Source organism: Hemicordylus capensis, chromosome 4 (genome assembly GCF_027244095.1).
Source record: "Hemicordylus capensis ecotype Gifberg chromosome 4, rHemCap1.1.pri, whole genome shotgun sequence".
Lineage (NCBI taxonomy): Eukaryota > Metazoa > Chordata > Lepidosauria > Squamata > Cordylidae > Hemicordylus > Hemicordylus capensis.
In genome coordinates this window covers 278,874,633-278,898,293 of record NC_069660.1, presented here as the reverse complement: position 1 = coordinate 278,898,293, position 23,661 = coordinate 278,874,633, and the positions used below count along the sequence as shown (strand labels likewise).

The following is a 23,661-nucleotide window of genomic DNA, read 5'->3' as shown; positions in this document are numbered from 1 at the left end:
TGGGGCTGTTGCAGAGGTGGGCTGCCAGGAATCTCCTTAAAATGAGGGAAGTTAAAAACTTCAGCACTTAGCAAATATCCATGCTCTGTTTTAAGGAGATTCACAACTGCCTCAAGGCTGCTTTTTACATCCACGGTAGGCCTGGCAGCTTCCAAACACCAAGGTTAGACTGTGCAGAATGTCAGCCAACGTTTAAAAGCAAGTAAATTTTAAAGTACATGATTGATACAAGTGCATACTAGAGGAAAAAAGACGACTGCGGGGAGACATGATAGAGGTCTATAAAATCATGCATGGTGTAGAGAAAGTGGATAGAGAGAAATTCTTCTCCATCTTACATAACACTGGAACCAGGGGTCATCCCATGAAATTGATTGTCAGGAAATCTAGGACCAACAAATGGAAGGACTTTTTCACACAACGCATAATCAACTTGTGGAATTTTCTGCCACAAGTTGTGACAGCCAACAACCTGGATGGCTTCAAGAGGGGTTTGGATGGCGGAGAGGTCTATCATCGGCTACTAGTTGGAGGGCTATAGGCCACCTCCAGCCTCAAAGGCAGGATGCCTCTGAATACCAGTTGCAGGGGAGTAACAGCAGAAGAGAAGGCATGCCCTCAACACCTCCCTGTGACTTCCAGTGGCATCTGGTGGGCCACTGTGAAACAAGATGCTGGACTAGGTGGGCCTTGGGCCTGATCCAGCAGAGTTGTTCTTACGTTCTTAATGTCTGATTGGACATGGGTTTTGTCCACATTGCGGCTTATCCAAGGTATATTGGCTGGATGCAGGGGCATAGCTATAACTGAACAAAGGGAGGGGGCAACAAATGTCCCTGGGCCCCTGAGAGGGGGAGTCCTACTGGCAGGGTGAGATCTCCATCTTTGCTCTTAACTGTGGATGTTGTGTGAATATATGAGGTGACTGTGGTGGGTATATATGCTTTTTAAAAGTGTTTCTGTGCCAGGGGGATGCGTGAGCACAAGTGTGTGGGCAAAAGTCTCTGTGTGCCTGGGGTGTGCATAATATTTGAATAGGAGCAAGAGACAGGGCAGGCTGAGAATATTCTGGTTTCACCATATCCTTACAGTTCTTCTGCAGCAAAGAGACAGGGGTGGAGAGGAGAAGAAGGCAGAGGGCCCAGTTACCCATCTTCACTCCTTGTCTCAGGGCCCACTCAAACCTTGCTATGCCCCTGGCTGTCTGAGTTGAGCTAGAATAGGGGCCTTCTGCAAAAGCAACAGTTGCAGCCCCACTACTAACCTCTGCCCAAAGGCAATGTAGAAGGAGCAAATCACCATGGTCTTTGTAGGCAATTGTGTTGATGTATTAAATGAGCATTAAGTTAACAGTGAACTAGTAAAGCATTAAGTCTTTTTTCAGGACAGGGAATAAAGCATTTCGTGTTGATTTGATGTGGTCGGGGAAAGAGGGAAAAGAATTTCTCTGCATAGACTTAGACATGACTCAGAAACAAAACCAGGAATGTAATCTAACAGTAGTGTATATATTTATTACCATTATGTATGAATGTACTGTATAAGTGTAATAAGTGACATGGAATATGACTGAGAGCAAGGCATTTTTGTTCAGGTTCCTAAGATCTCTTAATACAGTTTGAATTTCGACTGCAGTATACTCAGTCCAGCTCCTAGAACTGACATGGTCCACGAAATGTTGTTCAAGTAGAAATCTTAGTGTCTCAATCTTCACCCATAGACACAATAATGTGCTAATTTCACAGACTAACTGGAGAAATGGACACGGGAAACAACATCTATATTCTAGAAGTCTATAACTAGCTGTGATGGGAGATACATGCATAAGATATCCCACAGTTTTTAAAAGGCCAATAGCAGACATGGGGGTCTGAATTTTCACAGTAGAAAGAATTTTGAGATACAAAAGAAAATACAAAGCTAGGCAGTGGATGCTTAGTTATTGGGTAGAATTCAATAGACTGTGCTAGTCTATCTCATTGGGAGAGAAGCCAAGATAGAGAATTGTGGGGGAGAAAGTTAGACAGAGAAAGAGGATGAGGAGAGAGGGGAGAGTTTATACCTCTCTGCTGGGAAGACACAGAAATTTGCAAGGAGACAGGTGGATCCCATGCAAAGGGGTTTCTGCAGTAAGGTCTACACCTGGCTGGGTTAATATCTTCAGGTGCCTGGCTAGTACCTAGTCCAGTGGAGTTCCCAAAGGGCCCAGGGTATCCGAAGAGCACCCAGTTCCAGGTTTCTTAGTAGGGCCTGGCACAGCATGTGCCAACCAACCAGGGTACAAAGTGTAGGGTGTGGGGATACTGGGACACAATGACAGGGTACATATCTGGGGACTCTGAGAAAAACTGAGGCAAAATATGCTCCAACATTCTGCTTTTAGATGAATCCTTGAGCTCCAAGGGTTGTTATGGGAATTATAATAAGATGATAAAATATAATACAGTAAGTCAGCAGTCACTTCTTAAGGGAGCTTACTGGGAGGCAAAAAGACTGGGGTGGCTATGCTTATCTCTAAGTAAAGGGTTGTGGGGATCGAGCAGGTAAGACAGGATCGAGCAGGTAAGACATCCCTAGTTGGTGAAGAAACAAAAGCTGCCAGGGATGAGCCAGTCAATCAGGGCAAGGTTTGTTTTGATTGCATTTGGGTTCAGTGATATATATATATTGTTTGGATGACTGGGGTGCTTGAGTATCTGGCCAGGTTGCTTCTCTTATTAAAATTCAAAGAGGAAATGGTTCCTTCCATTGAAAAAGTGTCACTTTCGGTATCAGGACCCATGTAGGTAAATGCTATCTATGCAACGTGGATGCTCTGCTCCAACATGGGGGCAGCTTTAGCAGCACATGGCACTGGCCCACAAGTCCCTTTTGCTCTATGCAATATGCCAGCAATGTGGAAGATCCCAAATTAATACCTTTCTGCACACACTGATCTAACTGACTTTAGCTCCCACCCTGGATTATTGATGCTACTCCCTGGTTCAGGTCTGGATTATTTTATTTATTTATTAGAAACATTTGCCCACGCCGAAGACTCCGGGCGGTGCACAAAAACATGCAAACAAGGCAACATTAAAAATTACATTCTAAATTAAAAATGAAAGTAACTAACAAAAAACAAATCGGTAAACTACAGGGCAAAAGCCTGGCGAAAAAGAAGTCTTCAATAGAGATTTGAAGATCAGAAAGGAAGGGGCTAAACAAATCTGGAGGGAAGAGAGTTCCAAAGAAGTGGGTCAGCAACCAAAAAGGCCCTTTCATGGGTCCGAGAGCCCTGAACCTCTCAGAAATCAGGGACCAACAAGAGGGCCATCTGAGATTATCTAACCGGACGGGATATAACTGGATGGTAGAGGCGGGTCTGTAGGTGCCAAGCCCCACAAGGCTTTGAATGTCAGAACCAGGACCTTAAATTGAACTCGGAAAGCGAATAGGCAACCAGTGTAATGACTGCAGGAGAGGTGTTACCCTGTCATATTTTCTGGCACCCATGAGTAGGCGAGCCGCTGCATTCTGGACCCTTTGTAGCTTCCCGATCGTCCTCAAAGGTAACCCTAGATAGAGAGCATTACAATAATCTAAGCAGGAGGTAACAAGGGCATGGGTCACTGTCATTAATGCCTTCTGGTCAAGGTAAAGGCACAATTGGTGAGCCAGATGAAGCTGGGCAAAAGCACTTCTGGCCGCAGCCTCCACCTGCTGTTCAAGCAGGAGGCGCGAGTCCAAAAGGATTATGGATTATGCACACACAGCCACTTGTTGCTAGCTGAGGTTGGGAATCATACATGCAGCACCCTTGTCCAGCAAGCGGCAGGCAAATGTGGAAGCCCCTACACAAATTAGAATGTCAACCTAGAACCTGGAGAGGCTGTTGAACAGAAGGTATTTCCGCCGACCTCCACATAATGTATAGTTCTACTCTTAGTTTTGATGAGGAAGGAGGAAAGAAATAAAGATATTTTGAAACATTAAATGGCTCTCTATTTGACACAGCCTTCACTGTTTAAGGTCAGAAAGCATAGATTAAATACAACTACTTCTGTTTCCTTGCTTCTAAAGTAGATATTGTCACAATAAAATACATACTTTACACACACATCAAGACAGAACTGCTGTGCAAAATTGCCCTCTGTTTTTATTCTTGAAAATGTGAGAGAGACATGATCCTTGAAGCATTATATTAGCACCAATTCTGTACTGCAGGTCTTTCGCTGATGCATATGTAGTGCCTTGAACAGAAAATTAGAGGCTTTCAGTGTCATGCTGCCAGAGTATTTCAATGAATCCTTTGGAAGTGGAGATTAAAAAAGAAATACCTGGCACGATAAAATTGGATTGAGGTTCTTAGTGTTTAGTGGAATGCACTAGCTCTATGATTTTCTACTGCATTGAGGCTTATGTTCAGAAAGGGCGGATGTCAGAAAGATGGATTAGATAGCTTCACAACAGGTAACATGTAGGGTGATAGGTTTTACAAAACACCAGAGCCGTCAGCATGACTGTTGGAGCCTTCAATCGCTTCAGATTTTTAAATCAGGGGCCTTTTGTGCCAGCTACATTTTTGACAGGTCATCTTCTAACTTGCCTCCTGGGTATGTTCGTGCAGTTTATTTGGAGCCATGTGACAGAAGTTCAGTTGGTGTCTATAAACAGTAGGGCCTAGTAGGCAAACTGTGGATATATACCTCACGCACATAGTTCAATGGAATGGTAAGCACCGTCTCCTGCAGTCAAATGGAATGCCTTGATTAATAATGATTTTCATTTTTGTGTAAATAAAATTGAATCTATTAATAAATATTTATATTTATCAAATTTGTAGACCGCCCCAAACTTCCATCTCTGGGTGGTTTACAACAAAGCAAATGAAAACAAAAATGAAAATCTTAAAACAATTTAAAACACCAATCAAGTTGTGTATTTATGCTTTAATATTGCTAACTCACATATTACACTGGTGTTTCTGGTTGGCCCACACTGCTGCAGGCGGAGAAAGCACCAGTGGTCTTGTATGCATATGCTTTTTATTTTATTTTATTTATTATTCACTAATAAAATGCCAGTGAGACATTTATGATGTCAACCAGGCCATCTCTAACAGCCTTCTGCTAGATGATATAAGCCATGTTGGGAACAGATCCAGAGGACAGGTGGTAAACCAAACACCTCTAAGAAGCTAGTCCATATCCTCAGGAGTCACAAATTGAAACTAATCCATTCTAATCAAATGAAGAGTTACTGGAGACCCCCCACCATAGGCCCTGCGGTAATGGTAGAGTCTAAGTTGGACCTAATAACAACAACAACAACAACAATAATAAGGGGCCACAAAAATCACCATAAGCCAATTACAAAAAGCTACTTTACTGGGAACAGCCTATATTCTGCGATGATATCTATAATAACAGCAACAACATTGATAATAAAATTCAGCCATCCCAGGTCCTTGGGAAGGACTCGATGTCTGGATAAAACAAACCAGTCAATAACACCTGTCTGACTGTGTAAATAAATAGTAATAATAAATATTTAATCCACAAAGAAGTTATTAAAAGCATCACAATGGGTTGATGAGGACTCCAAATTCAAGTTGAACGAGGAAGGAAACTGAGTCAAGCCCCTCACAATTCTGAACTCAGCTGGACGTGAACTTGGGGATGCAATACATGCAGAATAGAGTGGCTTCTTTGCTCCACATATTGTCACAGTATAAGCCTTTAAATTGGCTTTGTGTCATATCTTGTCAGATTCAAACCAAGTTCTCCTCCACTTGCACTCCAGTCTTCTTACTTGCCGCTTCAGCTCCCATAGTTGTTCTGTGTACTACAGGGCTAATTTTGACAAGGAACACAGAAGATACTTAGGGTGTTAGTATCTACTGCCTGATGAGTTTCCTATTCCACCAGGACATCAAAAGAATCACCAGTAGAACCAACTCTGAAACATTCCAAGGCTGCTTCTTATCCTATTGGATCCAATAGGCTTCTCAGGTGGACCATCCTAATAGGTCCTGCACTCCTGCAGAGGTGGGTTGTGGCCATGAAACCAACCTTAAGCAGATGATGGTCCGTCCATGACAATGTAGACACTCTAAAAGTCCCCACCCATCAAACACCACCCTGATCTGAGCCAAAAAATGATTCAAGGGTGTTACCAGCGGTATGCATTCACCCTACAACCAGTCAAGATCGGCCTATAGTTGTCATGGCCTCTATGATCTCCTGAACTGCAACAGACAAACTAGTCCCAAAGTGAACATTGAAGTCACCCAACACCAAAAGCCTGGGAGACTCCAACATCAGGTCAGTTGGGGACTGTGGAGCAGCAGGGTGCTCAGTAATAGAGATGTGCAGAACCAGCTCGACCACAAACCAATCCATCACAAACTGGGGTGTTTCTAGTAGTTAGATCGTGAACTGGACTGCCCTTCAGGAAAGGGGGCAAGTCTGAGATGGGACCAAACCAAACCCGGTTTGAAACAAACTGGTTTGACAATTCAAACAACCCAGGTGGTTGGTGAGGTTGGTAGTGGGGGATAGGGTGGTGAGAGACAACCTTAAAATTAAATGAGAAGGCGGCCAAGTGAGTGCCAAAGTCACGCCAGTGTTGTGCAGGCTGCTGGGGGGAACACAGCTGCTTCAGGCAGCTTCCAGGCCAGGCATGGTGGTACTATTATTATTATTTATTCGATTACTACTGCTGGTAAGGACCATCTCATTTAATTTTAAAGTTGGCTCTAGTCATCTCCCCGGCACTACCACCAGTAACGACCTTTTTATTTAATTTTAAAATTGCTCTCACTGCCTCACCCATCCCTATCGCTGGTAAGGCTCTTCTCATTTAATTTTAAATTTACTTCTCATCGACCCCTCAGCACTGCCCTCACTGGTTGGCCGAGCCGCTTGAACCACTGAACAGATTCCAGCTGGTTCATCGAACCAACCAGCCCAGCTGTTAGGTTAGGCTGAACCAGTTCATGGATCCACATTTTGGTACAAATTCAGTTTGAATTTGGAATGAACCATGAAAAATGGTCCGTGCATACCCCTACTTGGTACACCAACAGAAACCCTAATCTACCCCTGGTCTACAGCCCAAGGTATACATAATCAATATAGACCAGCTCTTTGACAGATATTCTGGTAAGGGTAATGTTGTTCCTCTGGCTCACAGCCACTCCATCTCCACCCCACCCCCACACACTTCCCCTAGCCTGCTCCACAACTGAGTACCCAGCAGGGAGAAGCTGATCCCAAACTGGGCCACTAGTCTCCCCCAGCCAGGTCTCCGTTATACAAACCAGGTTGGCTTCCTCACACATGATCAAATCATGGATGAGTTTGATCTTATTATGAACCAATCTGGCATTGTATAGAACCCTGGTCAGGTTCATTGAGTAGGTCAGTTGGAACTACTCACTGAGGCCTGGGAGTTGACAGAGCAGCCAGAAGGGGAAACAGCTGTTACATTTCAGATGTCACTTCCCCTGTAACAGCCTGCCATCCTGCCAACATGAAATCTTCTATTCCCCACCACTATTGAAGTAGCTGCTCCTGACCCCACAAAGGCACCCCCTCATTTATACCAGAGCCCAAACACATAGTTGTAAGCAGCCCAGCACCAATCAATGAGAGCTACAGGACTTACTTGCTCTCTGCACCGATGGCTGTTTGCCTCCCCACAAATAGCTGGCGAACACCTCACACCTGTGGCTTCTTCCAGCAGGTGTAACTGATTAAGTCCAATTAAAGGGAGCCAGCAAAAGATAGGCAGCCAAAAACAGTAAACTGAAGATAAATCTTGTTCCCACAGCCAGAATGGACAGATGGCTAAATGTTCAGCCTCACCTCTTCTTGCTCTCTGATACTCTAATACTTAGAGGTATTTTAAGTATTTATGCTCTTGCGGTGCAAAACTGGTGCTTCCTTAAACAAACACAGCAGCATAAGCCAGTCAGAAATGATGGTGGAACATTGTGGTACATGTAGGCCATTATGTTTAGGAGATGCAATGCAAATGATCTGTATTTAGCACTTTGACAGTTTCACACCTTGGTCTTGAGAATGGTCTGAAAGAAACCCCCATAGTTCTAGATATGAAACTCCGCAAGTCTGGATCTGGTCAGTTCCTAGATGGAAATCCTGGTTTGTGAATCCCATCTGCGTTAACCTGAATTTCTAAGCAAAAAAGTATAAACAAATAGCACATTTTTTAAAAATATGTGTCAAATGATACATTGTTCCCTAATTCTGGTTCTTATATCATTATGCCAAATTTACCATATTTTAATTTTTATCAATATATGTCTATCATGCCTCTCATGATGGATAATAAGAGAAAAGAGAACATTATATATATATATATATATATATATATATATATATATATATATATATAGTTTTATAGTTATAGTTATATATATAGTTATATAGTTATTATTATTATTATTGGATAATAGAAGTGAATATTAAAAAAATTCTTTCTGAATGTGAAATTTAGTTGAGTGTATTCATTTATTTAATATTTATTCTCCACTTTCCCACTTTTCCTTTTCCAAGGAAAATCCAAAGTGGTTGACCGTAGAGAAAAGCTATCAATGCAACAGTGACATCCGGATTATGCTACATCCAGACGTGCTACAAAAAGCGGGGTCGTATCTGTCTGTCTATCAAATGCTGAGATCACTCCAAACCTCAGTTTCTGGGGAGTTTACAACATCCAATCACCCCCTTCCTTCTGAAGCCCACTGTGCCTCTAAATGTATGTCCTGAGGGTCACGGGACTTATTTTCAGGAGACAGAGTAGGAGTCAGAGTAAAGGGGAAATTGGTGAAAATATTGCCTGTCCTGCAGCACGTCTCAATCATGAAATGTATTTTATTTATTAATACATTTCATTGTTCTTACAAGTCAACAGGCATACCAAATTTATATTAACTTATCAGAGCACTTAAGTAACACTTCATCTCATAAATACAATATTTCACATTAAAATATTAGATCAGCATCTACTGAATAAAATATTTCACCAACTAATCCCAATCATATTTCATTTCATTAAACATAAAGCAATGAAATCAAAAAGCCAATCAGATGAACAAATCATCCAAATCTAATAAGTTGGCTAAGGCTCCTGCAGAATTTCCAATACAGGCAGGTCTTCAGCATTGTGGGATCTCTTGCATCTTGAATTGCAGATCAGAAGGCTTTTGAAGAAAATTCTGTTCTTCAGAGGTAGAAATAAATACCAGCCCAACTGCAATTTCAACAGCAACTTATTGCTGTCTAAATATCTTTGTGTCTTTTTAAGTGGTTGGAATCCTAACGAAGCACTTGCATAATGAACAAAGTTGTGCTGGCACTGGGAGACCACATAGTTGGGTTAACAAAATGGGGATCTGGACAACTGTACAGTTATACAAGCTCGAGACTTAATACAAGTTGCTAGTGCAACACTTTTGTATTAGCGCAATGGCCTTCCACAAGCTCAGTCAGGTTGTCAGCCACTGATATTTTTGTTTTAAAAACACAATCTTTGGGGATGAGAAAAAGGCATTTGCCCTACAAGGCTTATTGTTGCATCATTTCTCCAAGAACGGCATATAGTCCTCCTTTGATTGATGATGCCTCAAAAACCTAGTCTGGAAAACTATTCTCACCATCTATTACTGTCTGAATGGAAACATGCATCCTAATGCCCATTTTGAACAAGTCTTTCTTTTACTTTTTCTCACTGTAGGCTCCTTCCTTCATCTTTTGCCCTTAAATAAAATGTTAGGAGGCTGACATCTGTGCTGACTCTGAGAAATATGCTTCAGTTAGGTCTTTCAAGATATCTGTTTCTCTAAAGAGAATTTAATTTTCCTTTTGCCTTTGCTCATCCTGGAAGTTAGGCAATTAATCCTAAAAATTGCTTTTACTGTCCCTTCTTAAGTGTTGCAGTATATCTTGCAACACACAGTAGCTAAAGTGGGAAATGGTCTTCTAACTAGCTGGAGATGTAGATATCAGAGATGCTCTATTTAGTTTTATTAACTTTATTCCCATCCCTATGTTGAGATTTCTGTGACTAGTTCTTGCAGAAAATCTAGCAGAAAATCTGACTACAATTAAATATACTTAGACTTCTGTAATACACTAGCTACTGTTTAGATCTACACAGTTGAAAGGATGGAGGGAAGGAAAGATTCCGCAGCTCAAAAGTCATTGGATAGCATCAGAGTTGGGATCAAGTAATGCAAGAGTATGGAAGAGCGAGGTCTAGACCTCTTGGGTTTTGTAAATAAGCCCTTGTATTGTAAATGGATTGTATTATATTGTGAATTAAATTTATATTCCCAAACTAGTTCATTATTGTAAATTGGATTTCTGTGTAAAAATGCTTGCAAAGTCCCTGAGGTGCAAAGAATGCTGGCAGGGTCAAGATTTCATGCCTTCTGTACTATTAGTTTCACTTTGAGAGTGTCAGTTTGACAGTTTGGTTTTGGAGGGAAGGGAAGTTTTGGAAAATGGAGGGAACTTTGTGTTATACTGATTGGATTGTTTTAAAAAGAATTGTTGGAATAATTTGGGTATATATAGGAGGGTGCTTTAGCAGAGAGTTAGAGTCCTGGAGAAAGTCAGAGTCCAAGAGTTGCAAATTGAAGCTGGAATTGGAAAGAGTTGGAGTCGGATTCGAAAGATGAAGAGTGCCTTGCAGAATCAGAGAAGAGTTCAGCTTGTAGTCAAAGCAAAAGACTTGGAGAAAGACAGTCTGAGAGAGACTACAGAACTAAAGAATTGCTGACACAGAGCTGCTAAAGTAACTGGCAGACAGGTGTAATCTCGGCAGAGCTGAAATCACACAGAACTGGGAAAGAACAGAATCTGAGGCAGAACTGAGGAAAAGCCAGAGTTGCTAAAGGTGTTTATCAAGGATTCTAAATTAGGGCTCAGTCAGGTTAGTGGATGTATTTTTGACCACATTTTGTTTATTCCTTATGCTCTTTTGGTTAATGGATTTTTTGTACTAAACATGTGAAGCAACTTTTGATTTAAAATTGAACTATTTGCAAAGTAAATTTACTTGTTAATCTTTAAAAGAAAAATTGTAGCTTCTGTTTATTCTACCCCACACGTATAGGCCTTACCACTCTACCAAAGTTTGTTTTTGCAACAGAAGTTTGAAATGCTGTTGTGGTAGACTCAGCCTAGAGTATAAAAGTCTTCTTGGTGGCAGCGGTTAAACTAATAATTGTCAGAAATATCCCTGTCTCGTGGTAGCACAGCAAGACAGATCCTCCACACGTGATGGCAAAGTGGTGGGATAGACAGCTAATTCTCCCACGCAGAGCATTTTGCAGGGATCTGCAGTGTTGCACAACTCCTAGGAAAAGACCTAGGAACCTAGGAAACTGCCATTTACTGAGTCAGACCATAGATCCATCTAGCTCAGTACTGGCAGTGGCTTCTCCAAGGTTGCAGGCATCTTGGAGGGGCCAGGGAGGGAACTTAGAACCTTCTGCTCTTCCCAGAGGGGATGGAACTTACAGTGCTTCCATTCCTGTCAGTGTCTCCCATCTTACAGTGCTTCCATTCAAGTTTCCCATTCATATGCAACAAGGGTGGACTCTGCTTAGCTAAGGGGACAAGTCATGCTTGCTACCACAAGACCAGCAATCCTCTCCTAACTTCTGTCCTCTCTTCTTGGAAGATGCACTGGCTCCCAATCCGTTTCCAGGCCCAATTCAAAGTGCTGGTTTGAATGTTTAAAGCCCTAAATGGCTTGAATGGGTTACCCGAGAGAGTGCCTTGCTCCATATGTCCCAACCCAAACTTTAAGATCTTCTTCAGAGGCCCTCCTTCTAGTGCCCCTGCCAAATGAGGTGAGGTGGGTAGCTAGTAGGGAGAGGGCCTTTCCTATGGTTACATCCCATTTATGGAATAGGCTCCTCAGTGAGGTTCATCTGGTTTTTGTCGCTTTTGTTCTTTTAGACCAGGCGTCCCCAAACTGCAATTGTGGCCCGGGATGCTGGGAGTTGTAGTTCAGCAACATCTGGAGCGCCGCAGTTTGGGGAAACCTGTTTTAGACTCTAGGTAAAGACCCTTTTTTTGTTGACTCGGGCCATTAAAATGTTGATTTTCACATTTGATTTTTAACTGATTTTAGAAGAGTTTTTAAATTTTGTATTGCATTTTGTATTTTCTTTTTCCCCTTTTCGCCTGTTATGATTTAATGTGTTATGTTTTTTTATTTCATGTTTTAATGCTGTGTTGTGAGCTGTTCAGAGAACATTTTTTTACAGGGCAGGTAACAAATGAAGTTTATTATTTATTGACTGATTGATTAAGTGCCATCAAGTCGGTGTCAACTCTTAGCGACCACATAGATAGATTCTCTCCAGGATGATCTGACTTCAGCTTGGCCTTTAAGGTATCTCAGTGGTGCATTCATTGCTGTCATAATCGAGTCCATCCACCTTGCTGCTAGTCGTTCTCTTCTTTTTCCTTCAACTTTTCCCAGCATTATGGACTTCTCAAGGGAGCTGGATCTTTGCATAATGTGTCCAAAGTATGATAGTTTGAGTCTATCATTTGTGCCTTGAGTGAAAATTCTGGATTGATTTGTTCTATGATCCAATTGTTTGTTTTCCTGGCTGTCCATGGTATCCTCAAAAGTCTTCTCCAGCTCCAAAGTTCAAAAGCATCAATGCTTTTTCTGTCTTGCTTCTTCAAAGTCCAGCTTTCTCATCCATAGAGTGTCATGGGAAAAACCAAGGTCCGAATGATTCTAACCTTTGTAGGTGTAGACACGTCACACTATCTAAATATCCTTTCGAAGGCCTTTATTGCAACCATACCAAGTGCTTGTCTGCAACATATTTCTTGACTGCTGGATCCTTTACTGTTGTTGGTCGATCCTAAAAGGCAGAAGCTATCCACCACTTCAATGTCTTCATTATCAATTCTGAGGCTGGTTGCTGCACCCATTGTCATTAGTTTAGTCATCTTTACATTTAATCCAAGTCCCATTTTTTCACTGTGCTCCTTGACTTTCATTACTAGTTCATTCATTACTTCATATTGTTGTTGTTGTTGTTGTTTATATGCATGTGCAAGAGGCAGTGCAAAATGTTGTGTAACCTGCAGAAAGAGATGCAACATGTTATACAAGAGGTAGTGCAGCATGTTGTACAGCTATGAACTAGTGCCACACGTTTCGCTAGAGGAGCTCAACATCTGCTGCTAGCACAAGAATGAATCTGGGAACAGAGGTTACTTTTTTCACATAATTTTATTATGCTCCTTATGCTAGCACAGTGACATTATGCAAGCCCTACACTGGTGTGGATGCTCACCTTAGTACAGTATTCCTTGCCTTTCCTATCTATCTATCTATCTATTTATTTATTTATTTATTTATTTATTTGAATTATTTATCCTCGGCCCCTCCAGTGCACTGCTGCTCGGGACAGCTCACAACAATAAAATAGATACAGGACACAAGAAAAGTAATAAAATTAACAAACAAGTTAAAAGTCAGGTTAAAACCACACTCATTATTAGGTTTAAATTAACAAGTTATTTTAAAAGCTAAAATCTGAAAATTCTAAAAAGCTAAAGAACCTACCAGATATAACCAAAGATGAAGCATTAAAAGGTCTCCTTTAAAAGGTGTATTTTAAGTTATTTTTTAAAAAAAACAACACAGAGGCAGCATGGTGAAGCACTTCAGGGAGGGAGTATAAAGCTGAGGGGCCACAACTAAAAAGGCCCTGTCTCTAGACCCTACCAACCAGATCTCTGTTAGTGGCGAGACCATGAGCAGGGCATGAGCTGAGGAGCAGAGGGCCCTGGCACATTCATATGGGTGAACGCAGTCTGACAGGTACTTCGCCCTCAAGCCGTGTAGAGGCTTAAAGGTCAAGACCAGCACCTTTAATCTAGCACGGAAGCGGACCAGTAACCAATGAAGCTGCCGCAGGATGGTGTGATATTCATGTAATGACTTGTACCCACGAGCATCCTTGCAGCAGTATTCTGAACCAGCTGAAGCTTCTGAACAGTCTTCAAGGGCAGCCCCACGTAGAGTGCATTGCAGTAGTCCAATCTGAATGTTACCAATGCATGAGTGACTGAGGTCAGGTCCGACTTCTCCAAGTAGGGTCGCAGCTGGTGTACCAGCCATAGTTGGTAAAAGGCGCTTCTGCACACCGCCGCCACCTGCGCCTCCAAGGACAACGTCGGGTCCAGAAGCACCCCCAAGCTGCGGACTTTGTCTTTCAGAGGGAGTGTGACCCCATCCAAGACCAGATTTACATCATTACTCGGATGATCAGTTCTAACAACCGAGAGCACTTCTGTCTTATCTGGATTAAGTTTCAGCTTGTTTGCCCCCATCCAGTCCTGCAGTATATTATCTTTAAGAGCAAAACTATGTGTTATAACCAACAATGGCCCAAATATCATCCTCGTGTCAAGTCCTGATAGGACTTACCCTAAGTCCTGATGTCATGATGTTATACATTTCCCTCACCTTGCTCTGCATCATTGCTATCTCTGACCGTGACAAGGATACCTTACAGTGTGGTGATGTCAAGGCACAGAATACGTTCTACTTCAAGAAAGAAAGAGAAACCCATTCAGGAATGCAGATTTCAGTGGAATTTTTTTTAATAATGTATTGTTCTGCCATTAATTCCCAAATAACAGAGTTCCCACTTGACAGCAAAAGAAATATATCAAGTTTTTGGTTGCCAGCATCAGATTTTTAATCAACATTCATCCCTGGGCCTGATAGGTATATAATCTGGTAATGCTTCTGAGAATTAACTGTGTAAAATACAATGAGTCATTTAGTTTTACTTCATAAAATTGTAAAATGATTGTTCTATAAGCCCCAGGGGAAGGCGGAGAACTGTGTAGGTTGAAGATACTGGCTAGCTCAGCAGTTTTGCAGACTTTGATAACTTACATCATCTTCATGAGAGGGAATCTCCATCGGTCATTCTTCTGGAAGGGGGGAGTCCCTCACCCAACTGTGACTATTTCAGTTAGCTTCAAGCAGAAAGGTCTGAATATTTTTGTCATGGTCATGAGCCTGTGCCTACATTTGAATGCTGTGTGTATAATATATGAGTTCCCCAGAGTCCTTTAGAAGCATCCCCCTTCTGTTGTTGTCATATCTGCTCTTCCTCACTTCTTTCAAATGCAGAAATATTTGAGGTGTATGCCACACATATTTTACCCTCAGCACCTAAGGGTAGATTTTCTATTTCTGCTCTCTTCCAGAGGGTAGAAACACCAGGGAGTGGGAGAGCTTCTTCCAGGGAGGAATGAGCTTCTTCAGGGATCATTTGAACTTCATCACTAAAACATACAGCCACTGATTGACAAGAGAAAAGCACAGCTCAGACATTCAGTTTTCCATGGATACTGTACCTGGGAGTGTTCCTGTAATTAGGAACCAGTTCAGCACCTCCTTTGGGAAGTGCCGAACCAGCTCGGGCACCGCAGCCAAACTGGTGTGGTGGGGTAGGGAGTGGCTCCCTTAAGAAGGAGGCAAGCAGGTCCTTACCTGCTCCGCTGCCTCCCTGACACTTTTCTGGGCACGGCGCTCACTCTAGCAAAGGCCACTGCTGCAGCAGCACTGTTCCCTGCAGCCTGCACATGCATGCAGCATTGACATACACATGACTGCTGTGCATGCACCATAGTGCAGGGAACAATGCCGCAGCCATCGCAGCCTTTGCTAGAGCAAGCGCCATGCCCTGAAAAGTGGCAGGGAGCAGTGGTCCCTATAATTTTTTTTCATCTCTGTGTGGAATGAATGATGTTCTGGGCAGCAGAATCAAGGCACTGTGTGCGCACATGCATTCAGAGTGAGGCCTTCCTAATTCAACCTGAGTGGGACCTAAAATTAACTGAGAGGACATCAGAAAACCTATGAGCGTGCACACGCCTTAGAGGGAACAGTGGCGGGGAGGCAGCAGAGCAGGTAAGAATCTGCTTGCCTGCATCTTAAGGGAACTGATCCCCAGCCACGCCTGCACCGAGCCCTTTGTGCATATCCCCCTACTTGTAAGCCCCACTGCAATGATATTTCGCCTCCCGGCTCACCATGCTTACAGCATTTGTTTGGAGAGATAAGTGCCATATTTGGGAAGATAACTTCCTCATGATTAGGAACAACGTTGGACTAGTATTTCTAGTCACAGGGAGGATATCTACCCAAGGGTATTCACTGTAAGCTGTGTTCATAATCACTGTAAGCATGGGGAGTGGTTTTTCAGCACACCTTAACAGAGTGGGGCTTAACAGACATGCTTCTGTGGATGCTGTACCTATATACGGCATCTACGAATAACAGAATGTGTGAACAATGCTAAAGAACAGCAGAAAACAGTAAGTTTTGGGCTTGCTTTCTGCTAGCCAGGACACCAGAGTCTGCCCTCTGAGGCTTGAAATATGTGAAATAACAAAAAGTGCACCTGAGGATATGCAAATCATCTTGTGGTCTGCACACATTTAGGATAAAGAAGCAGGGCATCTGGGGCAGAAAGCCTCACTTCATATAAGACTTGGTATGATAACACCTCTATTTGTCGAAATTAAACACTGGTGAAAGAGCTGGGGTTCATTAGGAAAGAAGCATGTGTACGGTAAAACAGTTGTAAACTGGTCAAGACTACAGAAAAAACAACTGTGCAGAAGAAGAAAACTATATCTCCATTATATAATGTTAGCTAGATGTAATGTGCTACTGTAAATCTAGTAAGACAATCCTTCTATTACACTGTATTTCCCCCCACAAGATGATTACTTCAATTTGAAGCTTCTCCACACACCTACAAACACTAAATTTGCAACTGGTCACCAAACCAAGTATCCGTAGTTCTTCTGCAACCAGAAAATAGTTTCGTTCTTGCTTCTGGGGAATGGTTTGTTGGGGGTGTTGTTTGTTTTTAAATCTCCCTTGTATTGTATTACTCTCACCAAAACTCTTTTTTCCCTTTCCTCAAAAATCCCTGGATGTTTCACACAAGCAGTTTCACCTCTGATGTTTCACCTCCGTTGACCCTGTGGGTCCCAAAAATTGCGTCTTGAAGATTAAGGAATGGGTAACTGTATCAAGAAAGGAGTATCTACAAAAATTACATCCCATTATAGCAATAGAATGACTAACCCTCTGGCTTTCACCTGATAACAGAGATTCTTAGAGTTGCCACCAAATTTCATCTAAAGCAAGATTTAAAAGCAAATTTGAGGATCCTGTTTGGGCAAAACATCCAGGGATTTTTGAGGAAAGGGAAAAAAGAATGTTGGTGAAAGTAATACAATTCCATGGAGGGGTTCCACACATCCATAGCTAATAATGGTCTCCATGATCAAACTCTTTAGCACAACAAAGCATCTTCCACAGATGTTGCAATCCTGGAACCCCGCCCCCCTTTTCATTTCAGCCATTATGTGGCAAACTAACCTCTTTTAAAGGAAAGCTGGCCTTTCATAAAGACTTGACAAGCCTTTCCTTTTCATATGGAGCTTTAGATTTTTCTTCTTCTTACAGTGTTATGATTCTCATTTGAAATAGCAATGAAGGGGTTGACTAAGGACTAAATTTTTAAAAGTCTGATTTTTGGAAATATTTCCTTAGACTAAAGTTACAGTACATAGGCTGCTCCAGGAGGGTGAGGTTTGATAGCTTTAGCAGACTTGGAAATAGGGTTGCAGTGAGCCTTATAGTGCATCCTCTATACTATTCTTGCTATCTCTCTGAAGAGTGTTGGCTTCAGGGGATATATCAGTTCTTTCTGTTTCACATAATGCACCGAATTTTATATGTATATATTTACACACACACACACCTCCTAGGAAATGCCATTTTATTTGCAATTTTGGAGAGTGATACAAAATTAGTGACCCAAATGAAGCAATCCTGCTAGGGTGCTAGTAAATGAATTTTAGTCTGTACAAAATCAATACACTTTTGCACTGAACATGCTGGTGTAGATTTAACCCTGTGGAAGTGTTAACCTAAGCTGCTGCTTTTTTTTCTTCCCCTAATTGCTCTCTAGGAAGCAAGTATGGAGTAAATGGCATCACTGTGCATAGTAAAAATATGTAGTCATAGAATTGCTTTTTCTTTCGAAAGCTTTGAGTGTAGTATTTATTTATTTTATTTAATACATTTATATACCGCCCCAAACCAAAGTCTCAGGGTGGTTCACAATCATAAAACAACAATACAAATAAAAAAAATATTAAAATCAATTAAAACTCCCAAAAACCTGCTTAAAATGGAAAAAAATTACAATATTTAAAATTACAAAAGCTATAAGGCCTGGTTAAAAAGATGAGTCTTCAAAGATCTTTTAAAAACTGCTAGAGATGGGGAGAGTCTTATGTCAGCGGGAAGCGCATTCCAAAGTCTTGGAGCGACTACTGAGAAGGTCCAACCCTGAGTGGCCACCAAATGACTTGAAGGTAGCCACAGACGGGCCTCCCCTGACGAACGCAGTGGATGATGGGGATCGTGCACAAGAAGACGCTCTCTTAAATACCGTGGGCCTAAGCTGTTTAGGGCTTTATAGGTTATAACCAGCACTTTGTATTTTGCCCGGAAACCTATTGGCAGCCAGTGTAACTCCTGTAATATAGGAGTAATATGGTCTCTTCAAGATGACCCAGTAGTAGTAGTAGTAGTTCTGTATTTTGGTCAATGACCATTTGAGTGAATAGAAGCAAATATTGTGAAAATAATGAAGGCCTTTTTGTTTCTGGCATTTGATACAAAGATGATTGTTAAATCATCAGGTTTATAGGACTTGATTACTGATCAGTGGATTTACTAAACTGGCACATCACAATGACACTTGTAGTTGCATTTCTTAATCCTCTGCTTTTAAATGTTTCTCTTATTGTCCTAATTTGGTACTTTGAGTATTAATGATAGACAGTAGAGTCCTTCCAGACATTATTTGAGTTTTTCGGACAGATCTAGGGGTTGTTTTTTAAAAAATAATATCCACAAATTTACATGAGAGCTGACATCCAGATCAACACTGTACACACACTACAGAAGAGTAACTATTTTCATCCTCTCAGGGACATATTTTTGGGAGGTACAGTGAGCTGCAGAGAGAGAGGAATATCATAGAAAATGGTTATTTTGTAATGCACATACAGCATTAATCTGGATATCAGCCAAAGACATCTGCATTCCCATATACTAATGTTGTTGAGTTGTGTAATTTTTAAAAGGGGGGAAAGAAAATATGCATGAGCTATCTGTTACTCATAATGCTGAACATAATGCTTAAAATGGCTGTGTTTAGTGTCAGTTCTAAGCATGGGACAAAAAGGAGTATTTACCCAGGGTGTATTCCAGATTATACGCCACAACAGTATCACTACATGTCCATTAAGTGTGCTTCTGTACTGCTGAGTGTTTCAACATCACAGTCCCTGCGCTGTCAGCAAGGTGCCGTTCACATTTGCAATGCCTTCTTTCGGATTTTATCCTTGCATTTTAGGCTTACAACGTTGCATGTGCATCACAAAAAAGTAGCTGTGTTTTCCCATTGTGGGAGGGTTGTGCAAGCTATTTACGTCTTCAAAACGATCCTGCCAAACCGAAGCATTTTACTGCTGAACAGTGTGTAATCTGGAAAGCGCCCAGGAGAGGGAGGCAGTGTTCTCTCTAATTTTTTTCTTCTGTGTCCGGAATGAGTTTTGTTCTGGGCGGCCGTATCAAGGCAGTGTGTGCGCACATGCATTCAGAGCGGGACCTTCCTGATTCAGCCTGAGCGGGATCTAAAATTAACTGAGCGGACATCAAAAAACACATGAGCATGTGCATGCCTTAGAGGGAACACCGGAGGGAGTGTGTGTGAGTTAGCAGCACTAGCTATGGTTAGGAGACCTGGGAATGCTAGATCTGCATGTGGCATTTAGTATATAGTAGCTCCGATCTTTTTCTTCTTCTTTTTTTATATCAAAGAATTCAAGAAATGGAGAAAGATTGTTGTCCAGAGGTGACACTAAATAACATTCTGTATCTTAAAAAGAACTATGAGCATGACTGGATGACTCCAAGTATAATAAGAGGTGCATTTGTTTGGTTCTAGGATCAGTGGTTTTGGCGTGTCAGAAATAACAGAGTGATGGATGGATACCCCATGCAGATTACTTACTTCTGGCGGGGACTGCCGCCAAGCATCGATGCAGTTTATGAAAACAGTGACGGGAATTTTGTTTTCTTTAAAGGTAAGAAGTGCAAATAAAGTAAAACTGGGATGCAAAATCCGTTAAGAAACTTGTGAAAACATTACACTTCATGGTTGTTCTGGATATCTTTTAGGTAGCTGAGTCTCTGTATGCTTAAGCCAATAATTATGAAAATAGCTGGGTTAGGTAAAGAGAAGCTAATGCCCGAGTTGTCCTGTAGTGTAGTACACCCCAGTTTATTTACCAAATAGGCAATTCCTTGGAAGTGTCCTTTTATATTCCAAGGAAAACTGGATCAGAGTTAAGGTCAGAGTTAAGACAGTTGCCCCAGGTTAAGATTCTTCCTGTGGTAAATTCCTGAGGGCTACAACCCCCAGCAATTCTTCTGAGTTCCTTTGGGACCTTGTCAGGAAATGTTGCCAAGTACAGTGCCTGGAGAGGGGTTGCTCCAGAAATAAGTGATATCATCTTTGCTACTCGGGGTAGTTCCACTGAAGCCATTTAAAGGTGATTTACCACAAGTGGGTTGATTTAAATCATTATTTCAACCACCAAGTGGAAAACCTGAATTAAATTATTGATTTAAATCAAATTTCCCACTGAAGCTTCTTTACATATATCTTAAACAGTGGTGCACATCTGATCACTAAAACGTGTAAGTTTACAACTTAGCAGAGCATTTTCAACATCTAGAAGGATATACTTTACATAATTTTTGTAGTTATCTTGATTTTTTGCTAATTAGGAAATAGTACATAATACCAGCTTTTTATGTAATGGACACCACTACTCATTACTGGCATTAAGCTGAGACGCAGAGGCAGTACATTAATTGGCAGAATCTGCTCTACATTACCCTACACTGACATATATTTAACTTTAAACAGGTTGGCCAAAATCTGGTGGAAGGGAAAGAGCTCTGTGACCTTTCAGAACTCCAACTGACATTGGACACAATCCATGAAAATTGTTGCTTGCAGACAAAGCCATAGACTTCAGATTTAACACGTAGATGCCCACACTAAATAGGTTACAACTCAGACAAATGCAGCCTTGCATATTCAGGTGCCCGGACTATTCTACCAGACCATGTTTATTTCAATGTCACATCAAACACAAGATTGTGACCAGTATAGTTAGAATAGAAAAATAACTTTATGGATTTGGGGAAAGTTTAATGGAGATTTGTAGTGATACTTTGGGGGATGGGAATTGCAGTTGTGTAGTTTGCATGCATTAAATAGCATGGGCTATTTAAAAAGTATGTTTCTTTTGCTTTATTTCATTTGATTTTTATTCTTGTGCTAATCAGAGTTGCTTATTTTAAGCATCAGATGTTTACCTTGCTTATCATGTCATCTATGTTATATAATAATTTATTTCCTCCTGATTTGGTGACTGTACTGATTTTAGGTGGGAAATGAATTATTAACAAAGATTCTGCTTTCATGCAAATAGCTTTTGTAATTAAAGATTGCATGAAGCCCAGAAAACATGGCATGTGGAATTAACTGTTTTTCAGCAGCATTTTTTTTCCTTTTTGCACCAGGCATCAGCTGTTGCTTAAAATTAAAGGTCTTAAATATGCATCTAATTTGAGCTTAATGTGAAAATTATACTTTATGTTGAATAAATACCAGTTTATCATTGCAACCTGTTCATTGGGAGTGAAAAGTCCATGGTAGGATATACTTATTTATAGAGCAAGTCTGTTTAAATAAGGAGTATTTACATTGACAACAATAAGAGACCTGATGAAGACTCTGTTACGATGACCAATTCATTATAGCTCAGGGTTTAGACAGGAGCAAGCGATATGCCACCTAAAGCCTGTACCTTCTTCCTGCCCACCCCATCACACTTGTATCTTCTCCTACTGCCCAACTCCACTGCTTTTAGTTTGTCTTTTGTCGGAACATAGGGAGCTGCCATATACCAAGTCAGACCACTGGTCCATCTAGCTCAGTATTGGCTACACTGATTGGCAGTGGCTTTCCAATGTTTCAGGCAGAGGTCTCTCCCACCCCTACCTGGAGATGCCAGAGATTATACCTGGGACCTTCTGCGCACAAAACATAAACTCTACCACTGAGCTACAGCCCCATCCTCTAAGAGAAACATCTCATAGCAGGCAGCACTCACATGTAGTCACCCATGCAAATGTATACCAGGCAGACTCTGCTTTAGCAAAGGGGACAATTCATCCTCAATACTGCAAGACAAGCTCTTCTCCATCCTTAGCACTGTTGATCTGTACTTACTTTCTGCTCCCCAGCACTTCTTTCTCTGCCACAACTTTACAGCTTTCCCCTGAAACTGCTTTCCTTTTCCCCTTTCTCTCAATAGCTTTCTCAGTGTCTCTCCCTTGTCTGAGGTAAGTTGCAGTTGCTACTGTTGTGGCCAGAGCTAGGAGTATCAGCTCCTTTCTCCCCACCCCCCACCCCCCATTTTCATAGTTTCCCCTCTTTAGACAATTATCAGGAAGGGCAGTATATTATTGTGAGCTTCCCAGCTGTGGCTGTCATTGCATTTTTGAAAGTTAGAGAATTGACATACCATTTGCCATGGCTGAGGCACTATCAGTCTGCCACAATTCTCTGATGATTATCATCAGAAATGAACGTGAATCTTTTCTTGTCGTTCAACAACATATGATTCATTGTTGGAATACAAAGGCAGTAAGTTGAACCACTAGGATGAGGCTAGGAAAATGTACTTCTAGAACAGGTTTGCACAGCTTCAGCCCTCCTGCAGGTGTTGGACTACAATTCCCATCATCCCTGAGTATTGGCTACTGTGGCTGGGGTTGATGAGAGTTGTAGTCCAAAAACATCTGGAGGGCGGGAGTTGTACAGCCCTTTTCTAGAAATAAAAAAGTATAATAAGCTTGTGGGGAAGCTCTTGTTATGAGAGCTGAAAGACATAGTGACCCCGTTTAGAAAGATGATGAAGATAGCATGTTTATTTTTCCTTTGTGTGTATTTATAATACTACTAGTACATATAATTTGCATTTCCAGTCATTGAGATGCACCTTGCTACCACTGTCAATCCCACCTTCAATCTGAGGCTGGTTCAAGCATGTGAAGGGGACGCTCCTATGTGCATGCATTTTGTTCCATGTATAATGTGGCTTGGCTTTCTCTGTGCTAGAGTGCTGGGAGAATTTTAATTAGTTTCAGTGACTAGATGTAAAAAAGTTCAGTGTTCAGACTTCTGGCTTCAGTGTCCAGACGTTGCTAGTAATGGAATGCCTTGGACCACATATTTTTCAGTTATCTAGCTGTTGTGGAAATACCACTACTACTACTATGACTACTTATATACCATTTTTCAGCAAAAGTTCTCAAAGCTCTATGCATAGAAAAATAAAGAATAGATAAATCAGATGGTTCCCTGTCCCAAAATGGCTCACAATCTTAAAAGAAAACATAAGGAAAACACCAGCAGCA

The 23,661-nt window shown here is 41.4% G+C and overlaps 1 protein-coding gene across 7 annotated transcripts in view; it reads left to right on the top strand.

Moving 5' to 3' along the window:
- Positions 1-23,661, top strand: part of MMP16 (matrix metallopeptidase 16) — a 350,260-nt gene that overhangs the window by 249,087 nt on the left and 77,512 nt on the right. For all 7 annotated transcript variants that reach the window (XR_008306306.1, XM_053246794.1, XM_053246793.1 and 4 more), the window contains one exon: positions 20,111-20,249. Coding sequence is in view for 6 of the 7 variants with exons in the window: in XM_053246794.1 (XP_053102769.1) it covers positions 20,111-20,249 (139 nt within the window). In the remaining variant the exon portion in view is untranslated. The remainder of the gene's footprint in view (positions 1-20,110; positions 20,250-23,661) is intronic.